We start from the raw sequence: 15,242 nt of genomic DNA on the forward strand, positions 1-15,242 counted from the left end.
CAATGCGCACTCGGCAATCACCAATAACCGCCAGCCAAATCATTTTATTGCACAGACAAAAGGATGTGCTGTGGTGTACTGTTCAGGGTGGAGGTAAATACAGACAGCTGCGTTACTGCCAATAGCAGTACGAAAAACTACAACCTTAACTTGCATTCACTTTATTTAAATATCGACGTCTTATAGATGAGGCGTAAAATGCGTTACACACCACAAAATAAAACCACAACAGTTATTATTTTACTTGATTGTTATTATAAGTTTTTTTCCCCATGGTAACTTATAACTTCTACCATGGTAGAATATACTTGGCAAAGATTAGCAAAGCTCGGGAATTTAAAATGTAATGCAATTACACACACACACACACACACGCACACGCACACACACACACACACACACACACACACTAAATAAAACAATTCATTTGACATTTTTAGGATTTTAAAGCGGTCAGTAGGAATGTTTAGCAGGCTTGAATCGCAGTGGATGTTTGTTTTCCTAATGAAGGACGATGCGTGGGCTACTTTTCCCCCCTCCGCTTATTTATTTTGTGCAGAAACAAAGTATTGGAGCATAGCAAAGTGTTAATTCTTTACTAGTTGATGTCTAAAGATTTATACTTAAACATAAGTTATATCGAATGAGTTAAATTAGAATAAGCAGCAAATATGTCACGCGGTTTGACCTCATGTGCGCCTAAAATGTTTGCAGCAAACCTATTTAAAACATTGCTACTCATAAAATAAGTGTATAAAATTAAAATATGCATACGTTTATATAGCGTAGTTTAGCTGTGGTGGGGAAATGTGTGGAAATCTGTCTAGATTTGTCTGTTTTTGAGACGAAAAGGAAAAAAGCAACTAACTTGACCTTAACTTTGTATTGGCGCCCCCAGTTTCCATGGCGGTCGTAGAGCGTCTGGCAGCGCGCTCAAGAAAATTCCATTCCGCTTGTTTCTTGCTTATTCAGTCTTATAACTCATCACTTTAAAAACGGGCTGTTGAAATGCTGATGACATATCAGTTGGACCAAACGTGTGTATTTATTCATACATTTTAAGAAATGCTGGGTTATTTAAACCCAAATTGGGTTAAATATGGATTAACACAAACATTGGGTTAAATTTGGACGTATTCATTTAATTAAAAAAAAATAACCCAGCAGTTGGGTTAGTCTATATTACATCCAGAATTGGGTAGAAATAACCCGGCGTTTTTTATACGTAGGCTATTTATTTTAAATAAAAATAATGAACATTCTTAATAATGTTTATGATAATATGCATGCGCTTTTATTTTAAAAGGTTGTTTTTTTGCCTCAATACTACTGGAAAACAATTTTGGTTCCCCAAACAACCTTGTAGCAAACCTTTTTTATTAGTATGAAGTACATTGTAATAATTAAAGGACTGGTTATCCCACAATTTTATTGAATAGAAAGGTTCCATGCATATTAATTCCATGCACATCGCTATAAAGATCCATATTTAAGAGTTAATATTATTATTATTATATGAATAAACTAAATTGGCCGTAATGTATGAGTGTGTGTGTGTGTGTGAATGAGAGTGTATGGATGTTTCCCCATGGGTTGCGGCTGGAAAGGTATCCGCTGCGTAAAACATATGCTGGAAATGTCGGCGGTTCATTCCGCTGTGGCGACCCTTGATGAATAAGAGGACTAAGTCAAAGGAAAATGAATGAATATTACTATAATATTATATTATTACTCAATTAAAATATTTGATGAAGGTGTACAGTGGTGGCACTGTGCGTTTAACCACGGATTTGTTTTGTCTGTAAATTGTATATTCTAGTTAGGTGGCTAGCAATATATACATTTGTATTTTAGAGCTAAATATTTATTTACTTATTATTATGTATATAATTATTTTATCACTAGGTTTTAAAATAATCTGACATAACTAATCGAAATCTTTATGTATTCGCCTTCTACATAAAGTATATGATTACATTAACTTATTTATAGTCTACAATAGTACCACATTGTTTACATGTTTACATTGCAGATAAACAGAAAATTATATATATATATGAAGATACAAATCTGTGCATCAAAAAATAGGTATTACAATGCTTATATCTTTTTACTGCATTTGTTTATATATGTCCACGTGCACGGAGTTAAGATTGTGGTATCATTAATATATTTTTCATATTTAGTATAGGACAGATTTGTCTTCGTATCATGTATACCTGTAAGCAAATAAACAATTTACTAATCTACTTACGTTTGTCCTCTTCCATTTAAACTTGTTTCAGATTATTGCAATGAATAACCAGGTTTATTTGTAAACATAAACATTTTGGACGCATTTTGAACTGACTTCTTAAAGCACAAGGGCTAAATAAGTAAAGCTACAGTGCGCAAGTGTAATCACATATTGACAAACGTAAATACGGTCGAAAAGAGTTATTAGTAAATTCCAACAACACTGTTAAATGCAAATTTACTATATAAAAGTCTACTTCACGGTTTAATTCTGTCATATAGGTATATTGGGAAATTTAAAATGGTTTAAAGAAGACCTTAATCATGAGAGCCGATTTACGTAAACGAACTTGAGCTTGGACTCGAGACGCAAATCCTTCTTATTAGAGACTTTTACAAACAGCCACTGAAATAAAACAGACAAACATCACACAAGAATGCAAAAGTTTATTATAAGGCAGAATTTACAACATTTAATAAATATTTAGCAATACACCTTTGGTTAAAAACCAAAACAAAACGTATTCAGGGCGCAAGATACACATTAGGTTTTTAACACAATTATGGAAGATCTGAAAATTTAATGACCCAGTTAGCTATATTAGCTGCCCAGTGTAGTTTTAATGACGCCAGAATGTATGTTTTTAATCCAACATACACGAGCCTAAATTTGCTGTGGTTCTTAACCATGAAGCTCACTTCTTTCGGCTATATACATCATTCGGATTCTCGTTTTACACCACCACCAGACACATACACATGCAGTGATACTGTGGAAATAAATAGAAGCTCAGAATATTCCGACTGAATAATAAATCGCTTTTAATCGGTGTTTGGTAAATATTAATCTCCAGTTAAATAGATATAATGTATTTTGATCTGCGTAAAAAGTCACTTGTATGAAGGATCCCCAAAAAATCCAGTTACATCAAAAATCTTAGTATATAGTGAAGGTATGCTCGCGCATCATGAGTCTTTTTTTCTTCATCCTGCGATTCTGAAACCAGATTTTGACTTGCTGATCACTCAGTTCCAATCTGTCCGAAAGCTCCTTCCGTTTCTGTCGGTTTATAAACTCGTTCATCATAAATTCGTTCTCCAGTTCGGTTAGCTGGGGCTTCGTGTAAGGTTTTCTCTTTTTTCTTGACCTCACCTGCGAGGGACACCACGGCAGTCCTGGGGAGGAGGTTAAACATTATTAACGTTCATCATTATCATCATCATTGTAAAGTCTTTGAAAATGAATGTGAAAGATAAAATGCTGGGTTATTTCAACCCAAATTTGGGTAAAATATTGAAAAACCCTACTATTTGGTTATAATTTGGCCGTAAATTTAATTCAAACTTATTAACTCATCAGTGGTCCACTTTTAAGCTAATTTGGGATGAAATAACCCCAAAAAAGTAAAACAACTCTCTGACGACCCTGGCACATTTAAAACGCCAATTCGAGAAATGTAAACGTGTAACACTATTTAAAATGTGTCTGAAAACCAACTCAACATAACATCTTTATAAAACAAGCAAACTGCACTCTCCAACATTGGGTCAAATATAAAAATAAAACCGCTGGCTTTAAAAGGTCATTTGACTTGAACATAAAAATAACCCACTTTTGCATTTGTCCAAATTTGACCCAACGTTGTGTTAAAACCCAGATTTAAAAACATAATAGCAGTGGTGATCATGGCACACAATCTCCTGAAGCACGTGTAAACAGACAGCATTATTTTAAAGGTGCCTGAAAACAAACCCTATGTTTGATTATAACCAATCAAACTTCCGGATTGTTTTAACCCAACGTTGGGTCAAATATGGAAAACCTAAGCCCTGGGTTAAAATTGGCCTAAAATTAGAATTCAAACAGTTATCTTAGCAGTTTCATTTGTCCACATATTAGTCAATTTGAGTTGAAATAACCCAGAATTTGTTTTGGAGTATAGTGATTTAGTATAGCCCGATTTAGATCACATTTAAAGCACAGTTTCTTAAAACATGTGTAAAACAGACAACATCATTTTAATGCGTCTGAAAACAAACTCAATATCTGAAATGACTTGATTATAACCAATAACCAATTATTTTAACCCAATACTGGGTCAAATAGGGACAAAAACACAACGAAAAAATGTCATTTAAACGTAATAAAATAACCTTGGTTCAATAATAAAATAAAGCAACATTGAGATTAGGTTAGATTTATATTTACACATTCGTTCAGTGACAACTTGTGACATGGTCCTTATGTTGTTTACCATGGTGCTTTGACTATTCAGACTGAAATCACGTGTAAATATGACTTCAAAACAACATTAGCACTATTTAATTGACTGTGAACATTGATGTAATTTGATAGTGGTTGATTGCTAACAGGATTTCTCTATTTAGAACTTATAAATAATACTTTTCTGAAATTAAACTATTAAGGGTAAAGTCTGAATGTCTAAATTAAAACAACCCAGCGGTGCGCTTTGTAGGCATTGCACACATAAATGCTATCTGAAATCCACTGAAATCAAAGTCACAGAGATGGCATTGGTGTCTATGGCGAAAGGGTCAATTGAGAAGTTGAGCGTACCATCGCTGAAGGCTGGTCTGATATTCTGGGCGCTCAGTGACGGCTGGAATGGAGCGCTGGAGCTGACAGACTGTTTTGAAGCATCGCTCTCTGGCTGTTCAATGCAGCTCAGTTCATTGGGTGCAACAGTGTTCAGCTGTCGCCTTTCCAGGTTTGAAAGTCCATTGCTGGCAGAGCTGGCGATCCTCTGCTCACTTGCGTAAGCTGCATTAGGTCGACCTGGCTCCTCTGATTTGTGGCTGACATCTTGGAAGTAGTACCTCCCGGATTCCTCCAGCGAGCCCTTTTTGTGGGTGTTGAGGCTAGCGCTCACAGCGGCTGAATTGCTGAAAAACGGCTGAGAGTAGCCACTGTAGGCGCGGCTCTGGGCCGGAGCAGTGCACGAATTTGAAGAGCTCCACGGGAGCGAGCACACCTCTCTTCTACTGTAGGACATCTGCGGGAGCCCGGATAGATGCACTCCATTGCCTCGCAAGTTTTGGAGGTACAGGGAGTCTGGCGAGTGAAAATTCAAAAGGGGAGCGACATAGCCAGAACTAAGGAGATTGTGCTCGCACATTTCTGACGAGCTCGCAAGAACGCTTCTTAAAACCGTTTTTAGTTACCCCTAAAGAATACGAGCAAGGTAATTGTTGATTTGTTAATGCACCGTCACGTGATATGCAAAGTAAAACGTCTAACCACGCCCATGTGACAGTAGTGCCGCAAAGTCAGACATTGCATTTAAATTAACAAACAGTGCTTCGGCCACACTCTAAAAACGCTAATTGTATTAACCCAACGTTGGGTTATTTCGATTAAACGTAGAAGTTTTAACCCAACTGTTTGGATTGTCCATATCTGACCAACAAATATGACCCAGCATTATTACTTTAATTTCTTGTCAATTTATTTCAAGCAATTTATTTAGCTTTATATGTCTATGTTAAAAGAAGGTAGAACAAGGTTCATTATTATTATTATTATTATTGTTGTTGTTGTTAAATAACTTAATAATAGAAGATAATTTTAACACTGACCGCCCTCTGGATTATAAAGATAGAGTACATAATAATGACATCGCTGATTTAAGCATACACTGAAAAAAAGTGTTGCATGCAAAACTGTTGCAAACAATTTATTTGTGTTGAATTTAAACAAACAACTTAAATTTAATAGTCTTCAACTTCATTTGTTTGTTTAAATTCAGCCAAATAAATTGTTTACAACCACTTAACGTAAAAAATTGAGTTAATCCAAGGAAACAACTTTGAATAATTGTTTTCAGTGTGTGTTGGTCCAAACATGTACTGAAAGTCAAGCAATAATGCAAGTGTTTGTAAATAATAATTATTAGTATAATCAGTAAAAGCAATAGTATAACGTAATTAAATTAACCAATGTTAGGCTCTTTTAGAAAATAACAGGTTGTGAAGCTGCTTCTGAATATGTTTTGCTTTGTATGAGCGCAGTAAAGCATTCAGTTAGTAATCGATGTTTTAGTAAATTGGTTTTAAAAGCAGCGCTATGTCTGTAGAAACTGTATGCATGAGGAAATATATGATGTATTGACATTTGTACATTTCTTAATAGTGAAAACACGCATTCAACACTGCCGTGAGGCTGTAAAATACCCCCCTTTTGCATTTCCGAAACACAGGGATGAAGTCAAATGACATATTTCTGAAACGTTCAGTATTTAGTGTATAATTTAAAGTCTTTGGTAAAAGTTAAACAACGCACTTTAAACATTCAAAAGGTTTTACAATTTTCGAGCAATGTTTATGCATATTAATTAAATAAAACCTTTAAATTTTATAGACCACATTTTTATTTAATGCCACTGCTATTTCGTTACCGAAAGAACAATATAGATTATATTTTAAAATGTATTTAATACATATTTACACTGGTCTCGAGATGCCGAACCATCAAGAACTTAAACAGCTACTACAAGCATTTAGTTATTGGGTATGTGGAATGTTTCTTAAATTGTAGTGTATATAATAAATGCAAGTTACATTTTACCCTACCTTCAAAGGTTTGTCCAAATGATCCAAAACACGTTTAAACAAAGTGCATGCACGTGCAGTCAAAATGACTATTGTAAACAGGCAATTTCCGGAAAGAGTGGCGACAGTACAGCCTCCCGCTATTTACGGGTCCAGTAAATTCATGAAAACCTTTCAGATGGGATTGCTTTAGGCTATTTCAAATCCTCTTGCGTGCTGAAATCACAGAAACCTCACCCGTTCGACTTAAAATAAAAAGTATTTATAATATAAATGTGTATGGTACATCAGGATAGTTCAAGGTCAAAGTCCAGACGCAGTTTTTTTTAGCAAAACAAGTCCAAGTGCATTTCATTTGAAAGCCAAAGTAAATCAGTGCAAGTAAAATTGTACTAATTTCAGATATTCTGAAACAGGATTTACAAGCTGAAAACAGCATGCTTTTGAGCTATAAATAATTTCTTAAATGGTTAGACCCTTCCTATGAATTCGCCTGCAATAGTTTCGTCTTGTGTGGTGCGAGTTCTCATCCCTCCAAGAGAAGTTTTCCCCCTTATTTACCAGAGGAAATATTGAGTAGTCCGTACTTCAAAATAATACACAGCACGCTGCCAACTTTGTGACAGATTAATTTATTAGGCTATATTTTTCATAACTCATTATATCACATATTAATCTGAACGCCATCATCAGTGCATATCAGTTAGATCAATTCCTAAAACGTTTGTTTCTTTTATATAAAAGTGAATTTGATTAATGCAGTGCACAATGCTGACCGATAGATGGCGCCGCAGCTTCATGAATAGGTGGCGAGTATTTGTTTATGAGACCTCTTGCAGTCAAGGTCTAGTCTGACTGAGTGTCTCAAGGTCAGCGAGAAGAAAAAGTTTCAAAAGAGGATGATGTTTAAATGTTTTTATAAGTGAAGTTTTATCTTAAAATGCTGAATGCGAAGTTTGGGAGTAGATTGTTTGAGTTGTTTATTCCCATGGAGGAATTAACTTGACACTTACACTTGATTACCAAACCACTATCGAAATGTATTATTTGGATGTGTAAAATTGTATAGATTGCGTGCTTAAACAATGCTTTTATTAATAGTGTACACTTCACATTAACTTATTTAGACACTGAGTCTAATTCGCCTACTGAAAAAAGTGTTGTAAAAGTGTTGCAAACAATTTATTTGTGTTGAATTTAAACAAATACAATTTAATAATGTTCAACTTAATTTTTTTGTTTAAATTCAGCCCAAATAAAATGTTTACAACCACTTGACGTAAAAAATTGAGTAAATCCAAGGACTCATTTTTGAATATTTTTTTCAGTGACATGTATTATGTAGACCATTCACATCTGAATAAAGCAATTATTAATATGTTATACTTATCAAAATATACCAACATAAAATCGTAGTTCTAATAAAATGACTACCAAAAAAGCAAACGGAAATATAAACGGGCTACAATACATTTTCAGTGCGGAAAACATCCGAGTTCGTATTAATTTAATCTTTTCACAATAGTATTCCGCGTAATACTTTCCTATTTAGTGCAATGGGATCAAACAGATATAAAGGACATCGGTAAACAATAGTGTATTGTATTTTATTTTAAATGTGTTTTACACGTAAAAGTCTGATATAAACAACTATGGTACACACTCAAATTAAAGAAAATATAGACTATAACATTTTGAGTGGGAAACAGGAATATGGCGGGAGAATTAACTGATTGACAAATAATAATAACAGTTTACTTATGATTGTACTTTACATTTGACTATAATTTATACTTTATATTAACCAATTCTACAAAGATATCATTAGGATTAGCATTTGATGCAGACGTCAGGTCTCTTCTTATCCTTGACCCGTCGGTTTTGAAACCATATAGTTACTTGTCTCTCAGACAGGTTGGTCGAAGAAGCGATCCGCCGTCTGTTCTCCTTTGTAATGAACTTAGCGGTGTTGTATTCACGCTCGAGCTCTTTCAGCTGAGATTTTGTGTAAGGAACCCGCTTCTTTCTCCCGCGCTGACAGAACGAAGCCGCTGCTGCTTCCTCTGAGGAAAAAAACAACACAATTTTAATTAATTTTAATTATTTATAAGCCTCTTCAGTTTAAAAACTATTTAATTACTTAAATATTAACAATCATACACCTTAAATGAACGTCGCATTTTTAAAAGAAAGGTCTTTCAATCATCAAAATCCAAAGAGAATGTGTGTGTATTTTTATCTAATGCCATATCAGCTCCTCGGCTCTGAAACAAATCTGGTTGTTTTAACCCAAAGTTGGGTCAAATTCGGACAAACTGAACCGTTGTGTTAATTTTGTCGATTCAAATTAAATTATATTTCTTAAGTGTTGGGTTTGTCTATATTTGACCCAATATTGGGTTATTACATCTCTTTTTTTAGAGTGTAGTTTCATGGCAAAACACAAAGTCAGTAAAAGTCCTTAATGTCTGTAGCGTTTAATTATAGATTAGATTGTTAAAATTTGTGCTTATACACTCTAAGAAATACTGGGTTATTTAAACCCATATTGGGTAAAATATGGACAAATCCAAACACTGGGTTAAAATTGGTCCTATTCATTGTTATATATATAAAACAGCAGTTGGGTTAGTCTGTGTAACACCCAGAAGTGGGTCGAAATAACCCAGTATTTTTTTAGAGTGTAGTTATTTTTAAAATATTTATATATTTACACATGTTGGGTTGTATAAACCAATGTTGGGTTAACACAGCCCACCATTTGTATGGTGTAGTTTCATGGCAAAACAGAAAGTCTGTATAAGTCAATAATGTCTGTCGAGTTTATTTATAGATTAGATTATTAAAATCTGTGCTCCTGGTTATTCAATTATCCATTTACGCACACTTTAATAATGTTGGGTTGTATATGTTAGGTTAATACAACCCACATTTTTTTAGAGAATAGTTTCATGGTGAAACAAAATCTGAATGTCTGTAGTGTTTAATTATAGATTAGATTATTAAAATGTGTGCTTCTGGTTATTAAATGATACATTTATATACACTTTACAAATGTTGGGTTGTATTAACCAATGTTGGGTTAATAGCCCATCATTTTTAGCCTGTAGTTTTATGGTAAAACACAAAATCTGAATGTCTGTCGAATTTAATTATAGATTAGATTATTAAAATGTGTGCTTCTGGTTATTAAATGATACATTTATATACACTTTACAAATGTTGGGTTGTATTAACGAATGTTGGGTTAATAGCTCATCATTTTCAGCCTGTAGTTTTATGGTAAAACACAAAATCTGAACGTCTGAAGTGTTTAGTTATTGATTAGATTATGAAAATGTGTGCTTTTGGTTATTAAATGATACATTTATGTACTCTTTAAAAAATGTTGGGTTGTATTAACCAATGTTGGGTTTATAGCCCATCATTTTTAGCCTGTAGTTTTATGGAAAACACAAAATCTGAATGTCTGTAGTGTTTAATTATAGATTAGATTATTAAAATGTGTGCTTTTGGTTATTAAATAATCCATTTATGTACTCTTTAAAAAATGTTGGGTTGTATTAACCAATGTTGGGTTAATAGCTCATCATTTTTAGCCTGTATTTTATGGTAAAACACAAAATCTGAACGTCTGTAGTGTTCAATTATAGATTAGATTATTAAAAGTTGTGCTTCTGGTTATTAAATAATACATTTATATACACTTTACAAATGTTGGGTTGTAATAACCAATGTTGAGTTAAATATGGACAAACTCAACCGTTGGGTTATGTATTTATTATTATTGATACTATTATTGTTATTATTATTATTATTATTATTATTATTATTATTATTATTATTATTATAATTTCCAATTAAACTCAAACAATTATTTTAAACTGTTGTTTATATCCTAGTATGCTTATTTTTGGCGTGTAATTACCGTCATACCGACATGAATTTACTCAAATATGGATCAATAAAAAAATCTGAGAGCGAAAATTTAGGTTTTATTTTAAATGGTGCAAAACAAGGGTCTCCTCTGCATGTAAACACAAAATCACATTGAATCCGATATCTCTTACACTTTGGATTATAAATTACGTTGCTCTTTGGATCAGAGAGATTGTGCCTCCTTAATGTGTCCACAAAACTGCTCTTTACGCGTAGCTAATGAAGAGAGGCGAGGAGTGAGTCAAAGCAGAGACTAAGTCTTACCTGTTAATGATGGTTTCCAGATATGCGGGCTCCGCGTCTGGTCCTGAGAGCAATAAAGTTGACTGCTGCAATTGTTTGACCAGTCCCAATGTTGGTGGCCTTCCATTGTCAAACAAGTCTCACGTCTAGGATCTCCCACCATTGCTCTCTGAACCACAGGTAGATCAATAAAGGCAGGGATTCTCGGATAGGAGCCCGTGCAACCTTGATAGAAAGCGAACTCTTTAAGCCAGCTGGAGGCTTCAGCATAGTCCACGGGTTTATTGGCGAACTGTCCGTTTTGCTTCGCAACACTAGGCGGGAACACGGCGTTCTGTGGAACTTTGTAACTGTTTTCCAAATGGCATCCAAACGTGACTAAGGAGCCGGTGCCGATATTGGATGGAAAAGAAAAGTAAGGACTGATAGACTCATTGCAAACAGAAGTCGGTCGATCGACAGCGGAGAGTCCCGGCGCTCCTGATGTACACCGGCTTGAGTGACTCCCGAAGGCAGATGGGTAAACGTTTATGAACTCCTCATCCAGTCCCCCTCCGTCCATATTCCTCTGCGCTCAGTGATTTAACTCATGTCTGTTATGGGCTCAAAACCAAGAAAAATGTGCGCAGAAAATAACATCTCCGTTGACAGTTAAGCTTTTATGTTTATTTCCCGGACTAATTACATAGGTCAGAAAACATGGGATGTGATTGGGCAGCTGTCGCCATGTGACATGCAAATAGTAAAGCTGAACTTGGACGAAAGCGCAGAGTAGTTTCCATGTGTCTGTGAGCGAGCATGGTTTAAGGAGAGGGTTTTTAATAACGTTTTCGTCTTTAATTGCGTTTATTTTCATGTATAAAAGCTTGCAGCGCAGCTAAGCCTCACATTAGCACATGAAATATTAACATAGCACAAAATATATGCATTTTAAAAATGTATGGGTTGTTGTAATCCAACATTGGGTCAAATATGGATAAACGTAACCGCTGGGTAAAAATTTTATATTTAAATGTAATTTTTTTTTAATTATAGGCAACACGGTGGCTCAGTGGTTAGCACTGTCGCCTCACAGCAAAAAGGTCGCTGGTTCGAGGCCCGGCTGGAACAGTTGGCATGTTCTCCTCATGGAGTTTGCATGTTCTCATGTTGGCGTGCTCCAACAGTCTGGTACAGGTGAATTGAATAAACTAAAAATGGCCGTATGAGTGTGAATGGGTGTTTCCCAGTACTGGGTTGCAGCTGAAGAGCATCTGCTGTGTAAAACACAAGGATAAGTTGGTGGTTCATTCCGCTGTGGTGACCACTGATGAATAAGGAGAAGAAAAATGAACTAATGAATAAAAAAAAATAACCCAAAGTTGGGTTTGTCAATATTTGATCCAACACTGAGTTACAACAACAACAGCTCTGTATTGTTTTAGAGTGGGCCAATCATTATGTCAGGTTTATTAATATTTCTCTGTCTTTGGATTTTGGAAACATTGTGTTTAATAGTTTTGAAGCCCATACTGCACATTTTATTAACAATAAACGTATACAGAAATACAGTAATAAATTAAAATTCCGGAAGTTTCCTCATGTATAGTCACTATTATTCAGTGTCATACAGTCTCCAGAAACCAATAAAAGTCTAAATGTTTTATTATGATCAATGTTACTAAGCTTAATATTAATTTATGGAATTATGTTAATTTGCATTCAAGTTTTTATCCATGTTCTCCAAGATTCTTTGAAAATAAGAAAAGTTAAAATGTTATATTAGATAGAAGTACAAGGCAATGCAATGTAGGTCTGACCAGGAGTGCAATAGCAGCAAGTGCAGGGTATAGGTATAAGTTATCAAGTGCAATTATAGAAAAGCTGGTGATATTTACAGATGGATGTACTATCAACATTATATACAGGTTGTATTAACTATGATCAGATTTACAACGAATATATACAGGTTGCTATTAATAATTAGAAGTATGCAGATATATATACTGTTGAAGTCTGCATTATTAGCCCCCCTGTTTATTTTTTCCCCCAATTTCTGTTTAACAGAGAGCAGATTTCTATAACACATTTCTAATCATAATAGTTTTAATAACTCATCTCTAATAACTGATTTATTTTCTCTTTGCCATGATGACAGCACATAATATTTGACTAGATATTTTTAGGACACTTCTATACAGCTTAAAGTGACATTTAAAGGCTTAACTAGGTTAACTAGGCAGGTTAGGGTAATTAGGCAAGTTATTATATAATGATGGTTTGTTCTGTAGACTATCGAAAAAATATAGCTTAAAGGGGCTAATAATATTGCCCTTAAATGGTGTTTAAAAAACTGCTTTTATTCTAGCCGAAATAAAACAAATAAGACTTTCTCCAGAAGAAAAAATATTATCAGACATACTGTGAAAATTTCCTTGCTCAGTTAAACTTAATTTGGGAAATATTTAAAAAAAGAAGAAAAAACAATCAAAAAGGGGAGGGGAGGGGGGGGGGGGTAAAATTTCTTACTTCAACTCTATATGAACATAATAACAAATGTATATGTGCAGTGGAAATGTACAATTCAAGATAAATTAATGCAAGAAATATGTGCAATTTTAAAGCTGCTAACATTAAATAGTGCAGTGATTATGGGGAGTATAAATTATGAGAAGAGTGTGGGGGTGTTTAATACAGTAAATGTCTCACGTTTGATCAATTAAATGTGCCTCTGGTTAATACAAGAATTATATTCTTAAAATAAAATAAACTCCTGAACGCTAGTGAGACACAATACACGCATTGTCGACTATACAGGAAATAATCTCCGATTGCTGTAATGTCTTTTAATCACTAGGTGGCTCTCTAATTTAATTTAGAGAAACTATGTATGGAGTGGGATGAGCTGTTTCCTTTTAATCATGTAGTAAGTCAATGCGGATGCGGGTTTTTTTTCTCAAATATAAATGAGCATGAGTTGTAAATAGTATCCTCTTCGCTCAGTGTTAATATATTAATATTATTGTGTCTGGCCCTTGAGTATCATAGAGGAAGACGATGAAAACGGCTGGGCAAGACATCTACAACAGTGTTACGCAACCCTTGACGGATTTCCATGCATGCCAGAACATTTATGCTTCCTTTTCCTAACTGCTTGTAAAGAACAGACATTTTTCCACCTTTTAATTACTTCCCGAATTTACCCTACATCTGTCCCAATTTTTTCAAACTTACCTAAAATATGTGAAGTTGCTGTTCTGAAGCGTTCAATTAATCTATAACGCAATCGCGTGTACGATTTACTTGAGTTTGGGGGATTTTGTGAGTGGATCCCATTGCGAAACACCTGGGAGCAGCTCTACAGCACACAATTAGCGCCGGAAGAGAAACCAGACAACCTGCAGTCTTTTTTCTTTCTGTAGGGCCCTCACAAGAAGCATTTAGTTTGTTGACATACCACGGCAGTAAAGCTAGCAGTAAAACTCGATTGAACACACCGTCAACAATGCGACAATTAAATAATCAACCTGCATTCATTCATCTGATGTTTTCATGCAATGGAAAAAAAGTGCGCAAAAGCAGCACTACAAAGTTAGTATTAGTGCAAACCTTAATGCAATATTTTAATGTCTAAATATATAGCTCAAAAAGCGATGTGCTTGCTATTATACGAGTATATGTATGAATGTTTCTCCAAAAGAATAAAACTGAACACAGTTTCCTGTGAGGGTTGCGTTTAGGGACAAGGTTGTGGTTGAGCCATTGAGAATACAGTTTGTACAGTATAAAACAATGGAAACCTGTGAATTGTGGGAACATTTCATAAAAACAATTGTGCTTGAGTGCATTTATTAATTATTTACCAAATCAATAAGCAGAGATAAGCTATAATAATAATAAAACTAATACTAATACTACTACTACTACTAATAATAATAATAATAATAAACATTGCCAGGTTAAAAGGTAAAAGGGAAGGGCTGTATTAAATACATTACACAATAAGCTGGAAATAATTTGATTTTGATTCACAAGTCACTTCAGAAAGTAAAATAGTTACAAACGGGAAATGTTTTAGAGCCATTTTGTTGTAGACAGTCTAATCAATGAGATGCACTGCTCAAATTTATTTACAGAAATAACAGTGACATAAACCGAGGTCTGTATATTTGGATGGGTGAATTAGGCATGGGCCAGTATAAGTTTGTGACGGTATGATAACCTTAAATATGAATATCACCGTTTCACGGTATGAAAGTATTGTGATTACAGCTATT

General features: G+C 34.5%; 2 protein-coding genes across 2 annotated transcripts; both read right to left on the reverse strand.

Annotated features, from left to right (window-relative positions):
- Nucleotides 1-2,665: 2,665 nt before the first annotated feature.
- Nucleotides 2,666-5,408, reverse strand: hoxd12a (homeobox D12a). Its single transcript, XM_056464987.1, has 2 exons — nucleotides 4,814-5,408; nucleotides 2,666-3,411 (listed from the first exon to the last, which is right to left on the reverse strand). Exons 1-2 carry the CDS (start codon nucleotides 5,370-5,372, stop codon nucleotides 3,173-3,175), a joined length of 798 nt encoding a protein of 265 aa, XP_056320962.1. The 5' UTR covers nucleotides 5,373-5,408; the 3' UTR covers nucleotides 2,666-3,172.
- A 3,023-nt stretch (nucleotides 5,409-8,431) lies between these two features.
- hoxd13a (homeobox D13a) lies at nucleotides 8,432-11,691 on the reverse strand. The gene is made up of 2 exons (XM_056465176.1): nucleotides 11,008-11,691; nucleotides 8,432-8,867 (listed from the first exon to the last, which is right to left on the reverse strand). Exons 1-2 carry the CDS (start codon nucleotides 11,546-11,548, stop codon nucleotides 8,635-8,637), a joined length of 774 nt encoding a protein of 257 aa, XP_056321151.1. The 5' UTR covers nucleotides 11,549-11,691; the 3' UTR covers nucleotides 8,432-8,634.
- Between the last annotated feature and the right edge of the window lie 3,551 nt (nucleotides 11,692-15,242).

Source organism: Danio aesculapii, chromosome 9 (assembly GCF_903798145.1).
Source record: "Danio aesculapii chromosome 9, fDanAes4.1, whole genome shotgun sequence".
Lineage (NCBI taxonomy): Eukaryota > Metazoa > Chordata > Actinopteri > Cypriniformes > Danionidae > Danio > Danio aesculapii.